Consider the following 21,604-nt stretch of genomic DNA (forward strand, 5'->3'; position numbering starts at 1 on the left):
ATCTCCGTTGGTTCAACCCAACTTCCTGACCAGTGGAACCCAGGTTACGTATATTGGAAAAGCAACTCAGGTAATTCTTTTGTGAGAATTAATTAAATGACATTGTCTAAATGCCTGCACATGGATGACCTTATTTAGTAATTTAAGAATATCTCTCCCTCTAGTTCCAGGAGTCCATTAACACTCTAGTGATGTTCTATGATTGAATTTGTGTGTTTATTCTCCACCCAAGTAGAAATACGTGTTTCTCTTCCACCACTTGCTTGAGCAAATAAGCTGTAAGGGAAGACAGCCCTAACCATGAGATTTTGCTTAAGTCCTAAGCCTTCATGTATCACATGAGAAATGAGTATAATACTGACTTGCTAGGCCTGTTTTAAGTATTAAATACAGTAACTTGTGTGCCTGGTACATAGCTGGCACTCAAAAAGTTGTAGTTATTTTAATTTTCTTTGAAAGAAATGGTACATCTAAGAAATAATTGCTTTTTATTCATAAGCAGTGCTTCAACCTTAAAACATCACATTAGATGTAGGAAAATAAAGCAATGTTACCATTTAAAAACAGCTATGCTAGCCATGTATCTTCTTTCTCCATTAGAGGAATTCTCCTGGGAGACCATATTAAAAAAAATAATAATAATGCTGGCTGGCCTACTTGAAATATTTTCAAAATGCTTTTTGAGTATACTTCAGAAGTATGCAGTGGTTGTTTCAGGGTGCTCCTTATAACCAATATGTTAGTTTTATAATCAACATGTTAGTTTTATAAATAATCTGTAAGTTTTATAATTGTAAATAAATAAATACAATTATGAAAGACAGGGAAATCTACCCTTTTAAACACACACTAGTGGTGCCATGTGTTTGGGCTTGGGAATGGACATGCTCTTTGAAACAGGTAAGTCTTTTGACACCAAATCTGGTGAGGTGACCGGTTTTCTTTGGGGATGCAAAACTGACATTCGACCAAAAAGAAGTGAGACTCATTTTCCTGTGTGGTTCGTAAGCTGGAAATGCCTGGGAAGAGCTTCAGCACCGTCGGCATCAAGGGGTGGGCTGCTAATGACAATATCACTTGGATGTAAATATTCAGTATATTTCCCAAAATCTGTCTTCTTTTGGTTTGATGATGCCGAAAACCACGTCACGTGTGATTTACTTTTCATATACTGCCCCTGCACAGCCTTTCTTGAATCAACATATGTAGCCTGTAGAAGTTGTTTTCATGCTATAAAGATGTCTATCTATGGCTTCTAGATGAAGCAGTAGCCAGGTATGATGTGATGGAGGATGTGATGTGACATATAGTTCCCTCTAACCCAGTGTGTATATACAGGTCTGAGGGCAGATCTGGTTCTAATCTTTGCTTGAAAACAATCCTTAGCTTTGTGAATCTAAGCCAAGAATCAATAGACTTTAGAGTCTAAATGTCTTTATTATAAAATGAGGATGTTAATAATATTAACCCGACAATTATTAGGATGAAATAAAATAATGCGTGGGAAGTGCTCAGCCTGGTCTCTGGCATGTGCTAAGGACTCACTCAGCGTAGCTATTCCTGGTTTTGCTAGGATCGCCACGGTGGGGAGCAATGGTTTCAGCCAGAGTGGGAACTTCCTGGATCTTTTGGAAAGGTTGACCAAGAAAGGGTTAAGAGGAATTAGGCTAAAGAAAGGATAGATGGGAGTTTTTCCCTAACTATCTCAACAATCTCCCTAATTTAGCTCACAGTGCCCTGGAGGTCATAAGTACAGTATTACTATTTCCCACATTCCAAATAGGGGACTTGGGTCACAACAAGATTTCTAAGGGTTGCCAGTGAGTCATGGATGGAGGTGGCAGTCAAACTCAGCGTTGTTTTCGGGGGGTTCTCCAACAGTTCACTGCCTTTCATATGCAGATGGATTGTTATGCAATAATTTAATTCAATGCTTTTCATAAAAAACGCCACAGAGGGGCTGCTTCATGTGTGGTACTCCCTCATCATTGCCCTGGTGACATCTGAAGGGCCCTCAGGCTGCCACTGACATTGGAGGACTCCAGAGAGCAACTCCATGTGAACAAAAAGGGTGACTGTCACAAGGCGGCTGTTCAGTGGAGATTCTCAATGTGGGCACCGTGAATTAGTGCTTTTCTTCTGCCATTTTCTCCCCTTGCCTCTAGTCAGTATGTTCGATGAACAAAAGGACTCAACTATTTTTAATGAAATTTTGAAAAACCTTTTCAACTATTGACCTAAAACCATTCTGTATATATACTAAAGTCAAAGAATTGTAAGACTTCTCACACAAATTATAAGAAGTCATTCATAGTTGTGATTTCCTTGAAAGAAAGGATTCTATCCCATTCATTTTTGTATTCCCCCTGCCACCCCATACCTGGTATGTAGTCTTGCCTAAAGCAGGTCATCACTAAATGATTATGAATGAGTAAATACAGCCTTCTAGATCCATTTCAAGTCTCTTTTCAGAGGGTCCTTTCTAAGTAACTATGGCCCAGAAGCCTTCTGAAAAATTGATCAAGAGGTCGTATTGGCTTTACCTCAGGGGTGGTGGACGGCCAAGTCTCTGGGATATTTCACCTGTGCTCTGGGCACTCATTTTAACTTTCAAAGCAACTGTGCGGAGAGTTGGAGTGAAAGAGCCCCAAGAAGCAGGGCCGGAAACCGGCAATTCCAGAAGCTCTTGTACATCCTGCTAATTTAACAAAAGTCATCTTTAAAAGTCACAGAAGACCTCAGATTCTTTCCAACACCCAGGCAAGAAAAGAGGCTCTAATGGTTATTCTTTAAAGTAGAGCATCATAGCTTAGAAAAGATGGATTTAACAATAAACAGGGGCTTGTGATGCTTATGCCAAACACTAAGGAAGAAAGGAAAATGGATTTACACGATCATAAAGTCCTCAGTTAGAAACCACCTGCTATAGCACCGACGTCACGAATGTGATCCACGAACTCATCGTCTGGCCTCTGCCCACCTCTCCAGTCTTTTCTTCGCTGGCTCTCCTTGACCCAAGGTCCCCGGTATGGAGTAATTACCTAGGCTGCTTCATGCCTCTTGCATGTGCTTCCCTGTGCTTGCTGTTGCCCCTCCTTAGAGTGTAATTTCCTCCTTTAAGGCCCACTTCAGGGGCCATCTCCTCTGCGAAACCCGGCCAAGCTCATCCTCCATCCCGCGATCTACCCTCTATATCGTATATACTCTTCGGCTACTGCACTTCTCCGTACGTCCTTGAGGGTAAATCTTATTCATCTTTTTAGTCTCAGTGCATAGCAGAGCAGAGTACCTGAAACATAACAGATAATTCCTCCCATCTGTGTAAAAAACTGAGCACCAGAGGTGATTCTTTCCCTCCCTCTAATTAAGCAATGGGCTCTCATGTGACTAGCAACTAAGTATTTCTTTTACAACTGAGACGTGAACTCAATTTGATTTCTGAGAGACCTCTCAATAGTCTTTCTCTTCCACTATCAGCCTCTATGGTCCTTTCTTTCCAACTTTTACATCGTAAACCAGGTAATTGTTCACAGTAAGTTATACCTAAGATCACATCAGGGCTCCCTCCCAGCCCATAAGGCTGCAGAGGACTTGGCTGTCAATTGACCCCTTTTCCTACCGCTCTTGTGCTCCATCACTGTGCTCCAAGCCCCGCCAGCATCTGTGCCTTTCTGCAAACACACCGTGTGCTCCTGCTTCAAGACTGATGCATGTTCTGTTCCTTCTGCCTAGAACATTCTTTCTCCCAGACCTCTGAATATCTCTGCTCCAGTACCACTTACGCAGAGAGACCTTTCCTGACCAGTGGATCTAAAAGAGCTCTCCCTTTCACTCTCCAGCTCCTTCAATTGCTTTTAGTCATAGTATTTATAATACATAGTACATATTTGTTTATTATTATCCATCTCCCCCAAGCAAATGGAAGCTCCACTGAAGGTGTTGATGTTGTCTGTTTTGTTCGCCACTGAATCCCCAGGAAGTGGGACAGTGTTTGGAGTGGTAGGTATGCAATAAATATTTGTTAAATAAGTTAAGTGAATGAGAACTTAAGAGTCTCCATGAAAAAAACAAAAAGGTCACATGATCTAGGGGAATTTTTAAAAAACACTCATTTTTTTCTCCAGTTCTGTAATTTAAAAAAATGGACCAAAAGTTACATTTCTGTCTTAAATCAATGAAACACTAATATTTAAATTTCAACTATGCTTTCCCCATTTTCCACACCATATCATGGGAAAACAACACATGCTAGGCAATATTAGTTTCCTTTAGCTATAAAAACCCTAGACAAAGGCTGGGGGACAGAAAAAGGTATTTCGCACAAACTCACAAAGCTGACAAGTGCTCAACACCGAGGGGTGGGATCATAATAGGACAGGCAGGTTTGGGGCCAGCAGAGATAAACCCAGCACTTCGGAGACAGCAATCAGCCTCCTTTAAAGTCCTCCGGCAGTGAGTCAGGATGCCCACGTAACTTACTAGCCCTCCTTGGGGGAGGATTTGCTCTTAAAGGTAAGGTACCATTTTTCCCTCAAGAAGTTTGTACTTGACACTAATTTCAGAAATGGGCATTGTGCTTATGAATGGGTGGCTAATTATTGGGGTATGAATTCCCCTATAATCCCAAAAGTCACTTGCTATGACCTGGAGTTGGAGTCTTATTCCAGATCCATCCCTAATGAGATATGCAACCTGAAACAGCTTAATTGAATCTCTCTGATGTTCAGTCGGCTCTTATATAATAAATGGCTTGGGCAATATCATCTATAAACCTTCCATGTGCTGTAACATTTCCTGTTCTTTTTAGTTAAAAGAAAGAAGAGGAAAGAATGTTAGCTGGGATTTCCTCATAATATTAGAGAGTGTGAATAAATAAATATCATATCTCTCTCAGTATCAGTTCACCTTTTTGAAGCTTGTTAGGGAGTGATTCACAAAAGAAGTAAGAAAAGGCATTCATTCTTTAATTTCCTCAACTAGATTATGTTACTAGGTGTGTTACAGTAGGAGGTAAATTTTTTTTAATATAAGACAAAATTTGTCTATTATGGTGCAAAATAATCTTGCAAATGGGACACTTGCTGAGACACTCAGTGGAGAGACCCGAAGCCAGCTTGTGAGCCCTGTGCTCGCCATCAATCATTGTCATCGCTGTCACCTTACTAGCGCCACTGGCCTTGACCAAGTTTCTTCATGAACCCCATCTTTAAAGTGGGGGAGACAATCATGACCTCAGCGTGTTGCTGTGACGGCTCACAGGGTGACGTGCAGAAAAGCCCTGAATCCGAGCCCTGATCCACAGCAGGCTCTTGCCGTCCACCCCACCTCCCAGCCCCCCAAGGGACACTCAGGTATCAGAGGGGGGAGATCACCACGAAGTGGGAATGGGCACCATGAGAAAGAATGGCATTGGCAACAAAATCACGAAAGTCTTGAGCCAGTCCTTGCGAAATGGGTGCAATCTAAGTGGGCCGAGGGAAGATGTAACTATTAGGACTGGGCGACATCGCCGGGCTCAGGCGGGCAGCGTGAAATAACCGTGAGACGTGAGAGCCGTTTCAGTCACTGGTGAGAGGCCAGCGCCGCGCAGGCTGTTAACAAACAGCAGCAAAAACCGCCTAGGAGGCTTGTAAAAACGCAGACCCCCACCCCCCAGCCCGCCATCCCCCTTCCCCCCCCCCACACAGATGCACACTCATGCAATGCCCCCTAGGGATGGCTTTGATTAATGGGTCTGGTGAGGAGTCCAGGAGATTGTACTTTTAAAAATGCTTTTCCAGTGGTTCTGATGCTCAGGTCTGGGGGCCATGGGTACAGATAACAGCGACCGGCTGCCTTTACTGAGCAGAGCTCACGCTGGGCGCCAGCAGTGAGAAGGGCAAGCATGGAAGCAGGGCTGCATTCACATGCCGCTCCGGCTCTCGCCGGCCCCGCGATCTGGGCAGTCCCGTCGTTCTCTTACCCCCACTCGTCTCATTAATGTAGTAGAGGTCACAGCACCCGCCCTGCCCACCTCAAAGGACTCTTGTGAGAACCTACTGATATTAAGCCACGGTTCTGTTACTGAAACGGAAAAACCCTTAGCTGTCAAGTGTTCCACAAATACTCAGGAGCATCATTAACCATCACCATCGTTATCGCTGGGGCCTTGGGACGCTAGAATGGCGTGACCAGCTCCCATGTATTGTACCCCGCGGTAACCTTGAGGCGGCCTTGAGGCACGGCTCTGAAAATGGTTCCATACCGCTACCATGACACCCATGGACAGTCAGCTCCTCCTGAATGAGAGACTGTGACTAGGGCGAGGGCTCGGGAGTCGTCGGGAGCTCACAAGCCTGGGCAGCCGTGGGCCTCGTGCCCTCCCACATCGTCTTAGCTCCCTGTAGTCATCCTGGGCCTCCAACAAGTTACGCACACACTCCAAGCCCTGGTCTCCTTGTACACAAGGGGGGGGGGGGGCAGTAATTGTACCCAGGACCACTGGCCACAAGCTGTGCCCTACACAGAGCAAGCAGCCAAGGAGGGCATGGAGGCTGAAATTCAGCATAGGATGCCCTCACCTAGCCACACACCCAAGAGGAGGCACCATTTTCCAGTTGTTTCTAAGTCCTGAGCCCATTGAGGAAGCCCTTTTCCACAATCACAGCAAGCCGCTGATTCTGCTCACAGGGATAGTACCTGCCCTGAAGCCTGGGCATCAGATGAGAAAATGCAAGAGAAAATGCTCAGTGCCTGGCATCCGATAATGTCTAATGCAGGGTAGCTGTTAATATTATGATGACCATTAAATTCATTCACTCAACAGGCATTCAATTTTGTACCATCTGTACCCCAGCTACTGCGCTAGGGCAAAGTGGACTATTCAGAGTGAAGAAAACATCAGCCTTTGCCTAGAAGGATCTGTGGCCTAAGGGCAAAGATACATGAGTAAATCATTACATTCACGTACTGATACAGGAGACCTTGTCCAGGGTGAAACCTCAAGTTTGAATTTCTGAATTCTGATGACTGTTCAGTTTTAATTTACTGCTACAGAGCTCTTATCTGGAAACTAAATCTTCTTAGGGATCTTTGATTAAGCTGCTTACATATCTCTCACTTTTGTGGACTCAGAGCTAAACAAAGAGAATGGGCTTCCCAAGCCACCATCATCTGATTGTCTTTGCAGGGAACACCACCTCTGCCCACCTTGGTGCCAGGGCCCTGCTGCCAGGCAGGTCTACTTTCTTACGACATGGCCTAGAATCATTGACGAGGACAGTCTGCCTACTTATTTACTATCCAGAGCTGTGCAAATACATTTCTGTTTGAAGAGCTTAAAAGCAAACGAAAATGTGTGCACTCTTTTTTATATTCAGTTGCCTAGAAATATTTTTCATTACACAGTAAACTTAACTTTCAAAGGAAGGAAAGTATCTTCCTCTGTTTTTTTACATCATGAAATGGGGAGGTCTATGTATAGCTTTTGTTAGCAAAAAAAGATTTAACCTTTGCAATTTTAAGAGGCTAGACTCTGGCCAGCTTTAGTGTTGTTCACAGAGACAGATGGACTTAATGACAAAATAAAATGTTAGCAGATACGTGTTGGAAATCCCTGGTGATAAATGATAGGCTTTATCACTACCTCTCCTTTACTGAGTAAATGGCCTTAGGTGACACCTATGCAGGAAATAGCCTTAATGGCTTTAATAGTAGTGGTTTAATGAATTATTCTATTATGGGTACTGTAAATAAAATTTTAATTAAGAAACAGTTTAATAAGAAGCTTTCAAAACAATCCTTGGGTCTGGAAATCTAATATACTAAGAGTTGTAATTTGTCCCAATCTTCTATTATACCTAAATACTGAGATACCTTGAAAAAACTAAAACATTTGTTTCAATATATGTAATAACTTGAATATAATCTGTATAATTCCATCAACACCAGGGGTAATGTAACTGCGTTATTTCATAACAAGGCTGTTAGAATCAGCAGACAATGAAATAAAACTAACAAGCTTTCTCTCCTAGGAGATGTCCTTCCCCAAGAGCAAGGGGCATAGAGCACATGGATTATAGATTATAGACGCTCAAGGGAAGGCTTCCAAAGTCTCTTTCAGATCTAATATCCTGTGGTATTACCCATCACTTTTACCCTACTTAAATAACACCAAAGCGCCAATGAAGATGGACTCATACATCAAGGCATATTCTACAAGAGCCTGGCTTTCCCCGAGTACAGGACCAGCTGTAACATGTGCCAGGTCGAGTATGAAATGAAAATGTGGGCCCTCCACTCAACAATTATTAATAATTTCAAGATGATAACAGCAGAGCATTAAAGCAAGTGTGGGGCCCTTCTGAGCCTGGGGTCTGGCTGGAGCATGGTGCCACAACTGTTGAGATTCTCCAGATTTTGCAGGCCCTGGACCCCTAGCTTGCTCCCTGCTTGTTCCATCTCCAATTCTGGCAGATGTAGATTGAGTGACAGAAAGTACCAGTTATAAGTTGCTGCTGCTGCTGACGGCTAGGTAACCACACAGCATAAGGAAGGACACCGGCAGGCACGGTGGGGTATACTTCTGAACGTCTGCCCTCCTGTGTCTATCGGAACATTCTATGCATTCCACATAGAAAGGGAACTAAGGCTGAAGACACTAAGTTTACTTTAGACACATAGTCTAGTTTATAGACTCCCTGATCTTTAAAGCTACAGGGGACCTTAGAGATTATTTAATCCAACTTCTGCCATTTTAATTAGGTCTCTGTCAAAGTCCATTTGGGCCAAGGGCATGGGAATGAATTCTTGCTTGCATAGTTCTAAAGCTGATGGTGATTTTGATGAACAAACTATAATTGATGATCCTTCAGAAAGACAAAATGTTAGTATAATGAATGATTCATGCTTTAACACTAATAGATTTCTGTAAGATGCTGCCAACTGCATTAACGATGTATGTAGTATTTGATTTTTGTATCTTAGAAAAACAGACTGAGACTGGTGTCTTAGCACTTGGAAGTCCATGAACATGGGATCTGGAACGGGTTCATAAGGTATGGGAGCAACGGAGATGAATGCAGGTATGAGCATGGGTGGGCGGCTTAAGGCTGGAGCTTAGAAGCATCTCCTCTACCAGGAAATAAGTCTCAGCTGCTCTATTTTCCACTTATATGCATGTATATTTCTGTATTTTAAGTAAACTCTTACATAGTGTTTGTTAAGGACTTGACATTATGCTAAATGCTTTGAAAATATTAGCTGATTTAATCCTCATAACAGCCCTATATGGTAAGTACTACACTTACTGTCCTTTTTAAAGATGAGGAAACTAAGGAATAATGAGATTAATTATCTTGTCCAAGGACCTACTGCACAAGTGGTAGACAAATGATTCAAACCCATGTTTTCCTGGCTCCAATAGCTGCTCTTAATTACTAGATGATGATGCCGCGCCAGTCATCTTCTGTCACACCCAAACACCACTGACCCAGCCTCCTCTCCACGGCTTGTGCACCAAGAGTGAAACGACATGCATCTACATACACCTGCAGGGCTCTGCTCCCAGAACTGCAGCCGCAGCTGTGGCCAGTGTTTATACCAACACTGTGGCTGCACAGATGCTCGTTTTACGGATGTCAATCACTATTACGTAGCTGTAATGATCTCTCAAACAGCTCCAAACCTTTTCCACTGCTAGAGTGCTACCCTAAGGGGTTAAGAGGGCCCGCTTGCATTTGTCATTATTGCTTTGATTTAAGAACTTAAGAACTAGAACTCAGCACAAAGTATCGCCTTGTTGTCCAGAAAGGATAAAACTGCCTATGAGACAATGGTGGAAATAGGTAAGAGCTTTTTATTGACTTATTTTTATTGTAACAATTGCTGCTCTTTCATGTCTGTGGTATGAAGTCTTCTTGGGATGGAAATGAAGTTGTAGTTTATTTCCAAGACCATGGGACAACGCCTCAGGGTTAGCAATCCATCATTGTTTTTGAACAGTTGTGTGATGAACGCAACTGACCATCAGTCAAAGGAGGGAAGCGCTACCTTGCTGCCTTTGTGATGTCACCGTTCCAGGCAGTGGAAGATAGAAGAGTGGGTATAACTCTTACTGTTACACTTGCCAGATAGGAGAATTTTTGTACTTTCGGAACATTATTCAAATGATAAATATTACATTTCAATGGGAAACACTTTTGATGATCCTTCAAGGAACCTAGAAATGTTTCCCCTTTACCCAGATGGAGAGAGGATAAGAAGCAGATGATAAGGCTTTCCAATGGAATGTCATTGCCAGCAATGCATTTGTTTTCATGGGGCTGCACATGATTCGTGCTTTAATGCTAGCGATAAAGTGTTATGATCTCTAGTGTTCAGTATGCCTTGAGGAAACATTACAGATAAAACATGCTTTCTTGCACAAGATAACAGGACCATAAGATTCTGAAATTCTTATTTTAGATAAAAATGTTACTAGGGAAATATTCTGCCTGAGAATGTAAGATGGCTTGACACAGCAGATTTACAAATACAATATCGTGTAGTCAAGGCACATTCTATACCGCCCTTTTGCAATTTCTGGAAGCCTACTCTATTTCTGGTTAAAGAGATGAGTTAAGAGATTTGAACAGCATAGTAAAATTCATGGGCTTTGCCAGGATAAAACCACAGTACTGAATTGATATCCTGCACTATAGTTCCAACATGCTTTGACAAGGATTCTATTCCATGGCTCAATAAATACTTATTGACCAACTACAAACATGACAAAAATGTTTGTCCTTCAACTTGACTATTTTAGGACTACACATTCAAAACTTCTGAGAAAAGCCCAGGAATGTTGTAACACATTGTTTTCATTTGCAAAAGTCTCTCCTTCGGCTGTTATTTAAAATTTCTCATTTTAACTTTGCAATATCATCTCTAAGTTAAAAAGGTATATTTATCAGTGAGACATATTCATTGATTACCTTTTATTCATCAACAGTCCTGGGACTGAATAAATAAATCTGTCACAAAAGATTATTCAATATGGCATTTCTATTGTTCGGCTATAAGAATGGTGCAATTTAGAAAAGGTTGCTCTTTCTCTTATTCCCCAGAAATTTAGCACACATATATGTATGTATAGTTCATGCCTAATTATTGTGCTCTAAAGAAAAGATGCCTTAGGAGTTGGTCCTTGGCCCCTTCTTATTTATAATCTCTTTCTAAGCAATCCCATCCAGTCCTAAGGCTTTACTCTGCAGTAGTCAGATGCCAATAATTCCCAGATTTCTATCTCCAGCTTTGACTTTTCTCTCAAAACTATTCTTATACATCCAGCTCCTTGACTTTTGCTTTTGGGTGTCTAGTAGGTATCTCTGGCCTAATTTGGCCATCAGGGAACTCCACACTTCTCATCTCTCTTACGCAAAGAAAGTTCCTTTTGCAACTGTCACACACAAATCTGCCTGCTGTCCCCAGCTTGGCCCAGGGTGCGACAAACAGGGACTCCTCCATCCCTCTCCCTCACTGCTAACATCCAGCCCTTCAGCACTGTCGTCTCTACTTCCAAGAGCTGCTCCATATCTGGGTCTTTCTCTCCAATTCCATCCTTATCTACCTGGGGCATGTCATTGTCTATCGGTCACCTAAACCACTCCAGGGCCACTTTATTCAGGTCCGGTCACTCCTCTGCTTAAAATCCTTTGCTTCTAATCACATGCAGAACCACATCCAAATTTCTTGCTTTGGCAACAAAGTCCAATCCGATCTCATAACGTGACCCTACGCACACCTCTGACAGGATCCCCAACCCGCTAGATACCCAGCCACCCGTTGACATTATGCTCCAGGCACACCGGTGTTTTTTTTTTTTCTTCTTCTTTCTGTCCCTGTAAAATGACAATTTTGTTCCTCCCTAAGCTACACTTTTCTTAGGGGCTTAGAATATGACCTTGTACAGAATTACAGATTACAAGTTATAATATGGTAGTTAATGTAAGTCAGTGTTCTCAAACCAGGGTGCACAGTGGAACCACCTGTGGAGCTTTAATAAATACTGAGGCCCAGGCCCCAGGCCCAGGTCTGAACTGAATCAGAATCTCGGCGAGGCAGCCAGATCATTCATGTTTCTGAAAGGCTCCAGATAATTCTATGTGTATCTATGGTTAAGAACCCTGCTGTAAGTGATGTGCTTTCTCAGATTTTGATTGTATAGTTACTTGACCTAGGTTTTTCTTTTGTTGTTAATATAAATCACATCTAAAAAAACGTATTCCTCTTTCAAAAGATGTTTATTAAAAATCTTGACAGAATAGGATGGCCTGTTCTTTATAGTAAAGTAAGTTATAATAAAAAGGAAGGACACTGATGTAATAAGGAACTTTTTTACGGCCCATGTTCCATTCTTGACCCTACTTTGTATTAAAGTCCCAATCTCATGTTCACATCACATCACAGGATGCTCCTGTTGACTTTAAGAATGAATGAACCTGTCTGAACATGACAAGGCCTCCCTGAAATTTGGTGGAATTAGCATTTCTAACAGAATTAAACTTCTCAGTGTTTTAAATGAGTTTATCCTTGGCACCAATATAACTTCCTGTGTCTGAGAAGTGAATTAAAATGAGACTCTAAAAGAGAGCAGAAGCCTTAGACATCAATTAGCCCACAAGCAACATAAATATTGTTATGTGGATACAAAAGAGTCAAACACGTGGATTACATTCCCCCTGAAACAGAGTGGGGTCTTAAAAGAAAGGAGCAGAAAGCTTGAGAAAATTCATGTGGATTTTCTCAGACCTTAACATTTGAGAAGTAGTTCAAGCTGCTTAGATACAATGAAAGCTGAAGGGGATGCTTCTATCTAGAGAAAGATACGGCACTACAAAAGTTGAGAGTTGTCACCATTTTAACCGATTAGGGACCGAGAGGGACTTTAAGAGCCTGCCACTCACCCACCTTAAGGAAACTTGCATCCAGGCTGTATGACAGCATCTCATTCCAGCAGCGCTTGGCTCCTGACAGCAACGGTGATGGGCAGGGCACAACACACAGGCACCCCCACAAGCTAGACGTACAGCCGTTTGTTAGTTCCAAGTCTCTGTAAGTCCGTCCATACGCTAACCAGCCCAATAGGATGACTCGGGCACAAACCATTTCAGGTGCATAGGCTCATCTCTGTCACTCCAGGAGCAAGGAAAATAGAATTTTTCCAGTTAACTTTATTATTCTTTTCTAAACTAACTGCAAGTGACAAGAGAGCCTTAGAGAAAAGTTCTGAGGTCCATGTGTCTCCACAACGCCTATGGAGGAGACAGTGGTGTGTAACAGAAAACAGCCACTGATGGCCTTTGACTTCTGACAACCTGAATGAGAATCCTGCTTTGAACGCTAACTAACTTGGTTATCTTGGGAATAAACAACAATCACCGCCATTATTACAATAATCAACACTGAAGTGACAGGTGAGAAAAGCTCTTGCTGACCCTCATGAGGAGCAGAGTCTTGGGAAATTAAGAAGTATGCACTGTCAAAAATGCCACAATCTGATGAAAATCTGGCAGCTACCACATAAGTGGAAAGCCCAGGAAGAGCTCCCCACACCAGTTCCTCTTTAGTAATAACTCCCTTGTGTCATTTCACAACGAAATGAACATATGTGAATATTACTGATACCTTAACCCTTCCACCGGTGCCATTATTTGTGTCACTGTGAACATTGAGAAATGCTTTTTCCAGTTATGCATAACCCTCTCCTTCCTAAATGTGGTCTGGTAGCACAGAAATCCACAAGCGGTAATATGTTTGTTCACAAAAAGAAGTGCTAGTGAGTTAGAATAAGGATTTCCTTCTTCAGGATATAAAAAAGTGAAGGGGAGAATCAAATACCTTTGGAATACTCCAGACAACAAACGCAAGTTTGTTATAAAGTACTCTGAACACTGTTTTATTGACTAAGAGGTAATAAAAAACGTGGGGAAAATTAAGGAAGTCCCAGCATACAACTTTTATCTGATAGAAAAAATGAAAAATGAAAAAAAAGAGTCAATATCCTCATATCACGTCTTGGCAGGGCAGATGCTCTCTGGGGGCACATTCATACAGTCGGTTATTCTGATACAGTGAACTGAACCATATAAAGAAAACTTTCACAAATGAACACTCTCACCCAGAGTTGATGCCAACATTAATAACTTAAGTATTTCAGTGTTTCATGGCCAAAGTTCCTTACTTGAGCTACCTTAGCAAGAAAACCCAAGAAAATCAATTTGCATCTAAAAGCTCCTTCACGGAGTTGGCCTGGTTTTGTGGCAAGCATCCCAGCCTGCTTTGAGAAGCAGGAGTTGAAGCCTGCTTCCCAGAGGATTGTTTGGTCCTAGCTGAACAGCCTGCTGGCATCCACTGGTAGCAGAGTGGTAAGCAGATTATGGGTAAGTAGATATTAATATTCTGATTGAACATTTTTAAAATCTCATACGACTATTTCAAAAACGAATTCCACTACTCTGGAACAATGCTCATGCTCACCATTCTGAAGTCACGTTTAGCTTTAATTTCTATGCATTCGTGATCTTAAAATCTCTACCTAGGGTTTATTTCCCAGAGTCAAAACCTTGTCTCTCCACTGCCTTAACTGAACTACAACATCTACAATTCATGTGAATAAATGACTTCCGTGGATAATCTTAATGGCTTCAAGTCTCTGCATTACACTCCCTTCCTTCCTAGAGGTCCTTTTGAAAAAGACAGGGCTGCCGTCTTCCCTGGCCTCAGCGTCTATAAAAACTCAGCACTGCCTTGGCAGCTCTCCTGGAAAGACTTCTTGTTTCCAGAGGATCCATTGATTTAACAAACTTAACAAACTTAACTAACAGAAGCTATGAAAGAGACTTTGGCGGTAAACATTCTGAAGTCAAAAAGTTTACTAGACCACAAAAATCTCTCTAATACTTTCCATCATGTAGATTTCACAATTTAGCAGGATAACTAGGAAAATCATTACTTGTTATTAATTAAGGTCTGCAATGCACCTACGGGTCTTCAGAAATCAACAGTTAAAACAACTGTGTTGCCACAAAATATTTCTGGGTTCAGACCGAAAAGTCTGTTTCTTGGGTGTTTACTACATGGGGCCACTGTGTTACAGAGAAAACGTGGATGGACATTTTATGCTGACAGTACTGAGTGTTAGAATCATCTGGGATCCTTACTTCTCATTGGCCAGTTGGGTTGATAATACAAACGCTCAAGGGGACACAGACTGTGGGCATCTCCTCCAGCATGCTGTCAGGCTGCCATGCTGCCAGGCTGGGAGCAGATGCGGCTGCAGGGTGTAAGGGCAGAACATGAGGCCAATTTCCACAGTTCCACAGCATGGAAAAGGGGGAGGAGCGCAGAGAAGGGGGACCCTCCCGTCCCAGCCTTGGGAAGCCTTCCCTCTGTCCAAGCCTCCCTGCCTTCTTCTCCATCCTCTCTCCCAGCCCGGTGCTCGCTGGCCAAGTCAGGAGTCATGGCTGGAGAGAGCGGAGGCCACAAGCCAGAGACTCCGCTGGTGGTCCACACAGGGGCTCTTGCAGCCACACTGGCCCCCAGTTCCTGAAGCACCTTCCAGCGGCTGGCACTTGGGAAGAGGGACCCTAAAGCCCAGCAACACAGGAACTCTGCTGCGCAGTAGGGCCGCTTGCCGTGTCCATGAGGTGACTCACCAGCCCTGAAGTCGGCGTGAGCCTCGTAGAGGCGCGAGCCACTCACTGCTCTGGTGGCCCTACAAGGAACGGGCTCCACAGCCTGAGCGCAGAAGTAAGGTCCCCCTCTGGGGACCGGGGTAGGTGCGGAGAGGGGGCGGGTGCTCCGACCTGAGCAAGGATTCCTAAGGACCCCTCGGCTCGGTGATCACCTGTGCTCTTCCTCTGATGCACGGGCACTGGATTCCGAAAGGGTGGCCCCTCTTGGCAGCCCTGGAGTGGGCGCAGGCTGACCCACAGCAGGACAGGGGTGGTGGCAGCTGTCCGCTTGCACGTCTGCCCGCCTGTCTTTTCCCACATCCTCTCCCCCACAACGTCCCCTCGCCTTGTCTTGACCGCGGTCGCGCAGGCAGGGGGCTCGTTCGCGTCACAGACCGAGTCGGGAGAGGGGCAGCCCCGGCGGAGGGCGCGCGTTCCTCGGCTGCCGGGGGGATGGCGCCGCAGGGGCCCCGCCGCTGTCAGCGCCCCCGACCCGCCCCGGGCCCCGAGCGCCCCCGCCCCGCGGCCCCGCGCCCCGCGCGCACCGACCTGCCAGCCGCCGCCCGCGGCCGCGTTCCCACAGCAGCGCCCAGGCCCTGGCGGCGGAGGCGCGCAGCTGCCCGCTGCCCGACCGCCGGAGCTGCGCCCGCACCGTCCGCGGGCTGCTCATCTCAGCCCGTCCTCATCGCGGCCCCCGCGCCGCCCGCCGCTCAGACGCCCGCGGGCGCGACATGGGTCGGGCCGGCCGCGCTCGGGGCTCCTCGGCGCCGCGGGCCGGGGTGCGCGGCCGCCCCCGCGCGCAGGGGTCGCCTCTGCGCTCCCGCTGCCCCGCTCCCTGCCCGCCCTCCCCGCCTCCCTGCCTCGCCCGCGCCCGACGGCCTGGCCCCGTGGCCCCCGCTGATCGAGGTTCCACCCCCTCCAGCTTCACGCAGACATCAGGGACTGGACCACAGTCCTCCCATTTCTTGAGAGTTTCTTCCCAAAGTTCAGCCCCAGAGACCACCATCACAACGACCACAACAAAAGTGGTGAACTGTGCCACAGCGAGTGCCACAGTGACTCCTCCGCAGTCCTGAATCCGAGTCACTTGAGATCAGCGACACTGCACCGCAGTGACATGGGTTTGGAGCTCGGTACGGGTGCTCCTGTATTTATATGTTTGTCTTTACGGGTTCATCCATGAAATGATTTTCCTGGCTGCAATCCACGATCAAATCACAATGATTTAAAAAGTCAAAATGATCCATCTCCTGTAGAGCCATTGGGTGGGAAGGCAGTGACTGATAAGTACTGAGTCAAGCTACGAGGAAACGACATCAACTAAATTGGCACACCCTGGAAAAGCATTGAAATCTGTATGCACTTTAAAAGTAGGTATTGTGAGAAAGTGAAATAGGAAAATAGAAGAATTTTAAGGTATTTTTAGCCAATAATAGAAAGTTGGCTTGTAATTAGAAATTTACTGATTCCTGCAGGGAAGAGTGAGGAAATGCACTGGCTCTTTAAGAAATACCCGAGGTGGTGCCCAAGTCACTTTCCTGGGCTCTGAAGCTGCCTTCTTAGGATGAAGACAGTACTAGCTCAGACCTCCGGGTGTCCTGCTATTCGCAAGGCTGTGCTTCCAAAGTGCTTGGAGGACTTCAGAGAAAGTAATTAGGACAACATCTGATGTACTTCAAGGATGTAATCAGTTTCATACAACTCTAGCTTGGTGAGAGAAGCTGAAACATTTCACAAGAATTTCTGAATTATTCAAACGGTACATTTTCTTGAAATGTGTTTCTTTTTAAATGTCTTTGTACCAGAATGCCAGAGAACCAAAGTGCAGTCAGCTGTTTTAAAAAAATTTCAGATGCCCCACATGAAGGTTGAAAATTAAACTGTCTAGTCATTTCTCTATTATATAAAATGCTGCTGATTTAAGGAATGGGAACTATAACCTACCTGAAGTATTCTCTCTACATTTCTACACTTTCAGTAAATATTCCCTCCACCAGTTGCTATTGTTAGTAGAAAACTAGGGGGTGATGATAGTAATAACAGTCTTATTGTCTCACTTTAAATAATAAAGTGTGTTCACTGTGAAACACACTTCAGAATGAACTAGAAAGTACTGATTGAGCTTTTTTGTTGTATCCTTTTAAACCTCTGAAATTGTCAGTTATGAAGCAATAAGTCATGGATCAGAAATGGACTTGAAACTATGGCAGCCAGTTACACACTAACCCAGATTGCTTTCTGGACTCTTGCCCAGCACTCTTTTTGATTACATCCTCTGCTTTGTATGCATGTAGTAGTAACGAAATTCTCTGCAAAGAGCAACATTTGTGTTATCTGAAAGTGACTGCTATACAATAAAACAACAAAATGTTTCACAATTCCATTCCCAGAGAAGCTGTGCATTTAACTTTCAAAAAGGATCTCTAATTAAATCAAACAGCAGCAGTAGTTGTAACATTATATGCACGGGAATAGAACAGCACAAGGAACATTCCAGCTATTGCACCGGTCATTTAGCTCTAAAAATCCTGGGGCCCTTAGTGCTTTTCCATTTTAATCCATACTTTCTATTCAGATGTCAGGGATTAGGGGTTCTCTTTAAAGGACTAATTTGAGATAAATTCTGGCATTGCAAATTTGTTGGCGTTCTGGCTGTAGAAGGGTCCACGAATCCAAGACTATCCGAGAGAAGCCAGATGAAAGCCCGAAGTGATGTTCCCAGAACAGGTGCTGCACGAGCAGCTTGTGCCACACAGCGCAGGCCAGCTCCCTGCCCACCCAGCTGGTGCTGGCCTGCTGGGGGGACTGCACAGCTGTGCACAAGCAGCCCACAGATGCAGAGTTCTAAACTCAGCCCAGACCCTTGGGGCTACTGGGAGTCTTGCCTACAGGCCCTCGGCACCCACTCCCATTTCTACAAGCCCCGTTTCAAGCTGAACCCCATAGGACTCCCCCTCCCCACTGGGGGACACCACCACCTACCTCAGAGAGATCAGGCAGCCCCCTACCCCTGCTGCTTGCTTCCTTCTTCCTCCCTTCCCTCCCACCGCAATGGAAGACGTGCCTCTCTTCCGACCCATGACCTAGTCTTCCGGCTGGGCTATGCTCACTGTCCTTTCCTGTCCCTACAAGACTTTTTTGTCAGGTCAGTTATTCCCTCTCTCCTACACCCTCCCCCATCCCCCTCTCTTGGGCTCAACCCTCAGGTCTCACCCTTCTATAAACCAAACCACAGCCCAAACACAGTAACAGAGCACGCAGCCTCTGCCTGTGTCCTTTGGAAAAGGAGTCTTTCCTTACCAGCACTCTCCTAAAAGCCTGGTAGTATTACAGTGATATTAATGTTTCTATTTATAATTTGCTGTGTTTATAAGGTACTGTAATATTTAATATGCATTTCTTCTAAATGTGAAATCAATATGCTTTATACAAGAAGAGGGAATGATGAATGACAATGAAGCAACATTGCCACAGACATAATTAAAATGTACCTTCCTACGAAGGACCAGACCCTAGTAATAACCAGTCATCCGAGATCATGCTGGAACATTCATCGTGTCAGTAAATGATCCTACTGAGTGCTTTTCACTAGAAAAGGCACAAGGGATTCAGAAATAAAAGGCCAGTCCCAGCAGGTGGAACTCAGCAACCCTGGGGTGTCGAGAGGACAATGACACTCAGTGCTCAGTGACACAGGCCCCGGAGATGGTCCCGCAGTCCTGCCACTGCACAGGACAGGAGGAAGGCCTCTGGGAGGAGGTGACATCCAACTGGGTCTTGAAGGATAGGTGAAGGAAAATATCAGGGGATGGACTTTCAAGGGGAGAAAATGTATAAAGACACAGAGCCGAGAGAGGGCAACAGCTTTCATATGTGAGTCTCTTTTAAAGAAACTTGGAGAGGAAAGAAGGAAAGGAACCCAACCCAGTACTGCAGGGATGGAGAGGCAGAGAAAGACTGAAGCCACACATGGACTTTGGGAGGAGTCAGATGCGCTCCTTGATTCCTTTCTCAGACATGGACACACGTTAGTATCACTGACTAACACAGAAATAGAGATGAAAGAGCAGCTGTAGAGGGAAATTTTTTGAAATATGCCTTAGTAAGGTCAACGATACATGGTACTAAAGTATAATCATTCTGTCCATTTTTATTGAGCGTGACTGTCAGGGATTGTTCTAGGCGCTGACTGTGCACCGGTGAATCAGACAGACAAGACCTCTGCTCTCATAATGCCAAGATTTCCCTGGGAGACAGATCACAAACAAGAAAATGTCCAGAAGTGGTAAGTGTTAGAAAGAAAATTAAACTGGATGCTATGAGAGGAAGTAATAGGTTATTCAGATTGGGTGCCAGGAGAGGCTCCTTGGAGGAAATATCTAGGATAGGACAGGGATGTGGCAGCATTGACCGAATCGTTCCTTTGTACCAAGTGGGTGGTTTCATTTAATCCACAGTACAGTCCTTTGGGTAGGTAATGTTAGGGGCAGAAACTCGCCCGGAGTCACACTCACTTCTGTCTGCAGCCACACTCTTAAACACAAGTACTATCTGTCTGCACCAAGTTGGTCCTTGAGAGGTGAGGGCTGAAACCATGAAGGAATACAATCACCCAGGGACACCAAAGCCCGAGGGAAAAGAGGGGGCTGAGAACTGAAATCCAGGGAATGCCTGCATTGAGGGGGTACAGGTGGAGCTCTGAAGGCTAGCCTGGTGGCCATGTGGGGCACGGGCTGAGGGGGAGGAGACAGAGTGGATTAGAAGAAATAGTGATTCACTGATTTCATTTTTCCAGGACTTCTACAGTCTTGGTTTGGGTGAAGTGACAGCATCACGAGGAAGGGAATGGTCATCAGGGTGGCAGCGTCCCCGTGCCCTAGGAAGGACAATGACTGGCAACATCCATTAGATTTAGCAACCAGACAATTAGCATGAACTTGACAAGACTGTTTTAGGAGAGCCCGAGGGGGCCTGTATTCTAGTGCTGCTCAGGAAAGACTCCTTTTCCAAAGGACACAGGCAGAGGCTGCGTGCTCTGTTACTGTGTTTGGGCTGTGGTTTGGTTTAAAGAAGGGTGAGACCTGAGGGTTGAGCCTAAGAGAGGGGGAGGGGAGAGGGTGCAGGAGAGAGGGAATAACTGGCCTGACAAAAAGTCTTGCAGGGACGGGAAAGGACAGTGAGCATAGCCCAGCCGCAGGACTAGGTCATGGGTAGGAAGAGAGGCACGTCTTCCATCGAGGTGGGAGGGCAGGGAGGAAGAAGGAAGCAAGCAGCAGGGGTAGGGGGCTGCCTGATCCCTCTGACGCAGGTGGTCTTGTCATCGGCTTCAGGTGAAGACCCCGGCGGGGAGGGGAGCTCATAACATTTGAACATTTTCCTTTTCAGTTTTTTTTCTTTGCATATTTCAACAAATTGGAATGACTTTTATACTAAATTTTGAAATTTGTTTCCACTTGGCGTTCTATTGTGAGGATCTCCCCAGTGTATTAAGTTACCTTTTAAAATATAGTTTTGAATGAATGTATAAAGGTCTATTGGATAGATATACCATAACTTATTCTAAAACTCTCATGATTTTGGACATTTCATCCTAAATGTTAGAAACTGCACATAATACTGTGATGAACAACTTTGGCAAATGGGAAGAAAATCTTCCTTCTTCTCTTAACTCTATATGATTAAGACCCACTACCACTGCACACACAACCCACAAGCAATAGGCAGGCCTTGCCCCCCACCCACCTGTGCATAAGGATGCCCACGACCCTGCGATTCCATTAACTTCTTTTTCTTCTACAGCCCCCCATGCCCGACTCATTCTGTCCATTACCCTCATACCTAACAACAGAAAGGCACATTCTACAGTCCACTTGCTGAGTATTTTGGGGTCAGAAGCCTATGCTTAAGAAAAG

General features: G+C 44.7%; 1 protein-coding gene across 2 annotated transcripts in view; it reads right to left on the bottom strand.

Moving 5' to 3' along the window:
- STARD13 (StAR related lipid transfer domain containing 13) overlaps positions 1-21,604 on the bottom strand; it is a 375,008-nt gene that overhangs the window by 197,900 nt on the left and 155,504 nt on the right. The window contains exon 1 of one of the 2 annotated variants that reach the window (XM_037012360.2): positions 16,242-16,442. The exons of the other annotated variant lie outside the window; for it this stretch is intronic. Coding sequence (XP_036868255.2) covers positions 16,242-16,362 — 121 coding nt within the window. The 5' untranslated portion in view covers positions 16,363-16,442. Of the gene's footprint in view, positions 1-16,241; positions 16,443-21,604 lie in introns of those variants that run through there. 2 annotated transcript variants of the gene reach the window in all.

The sequence above is a fragment of the Manis javanica genome, chromosome 1, assembly GCF_040802235.1.
Source record: "Manis javanica isolate MJ-LG chromosome 1, MJ_LKY, whole genome shotgun sequence".
NCBI lineage: Eukaryota > Metazoa > Chordata > Mammalia > Pholidota > Manidae > Manis > Manis javanica.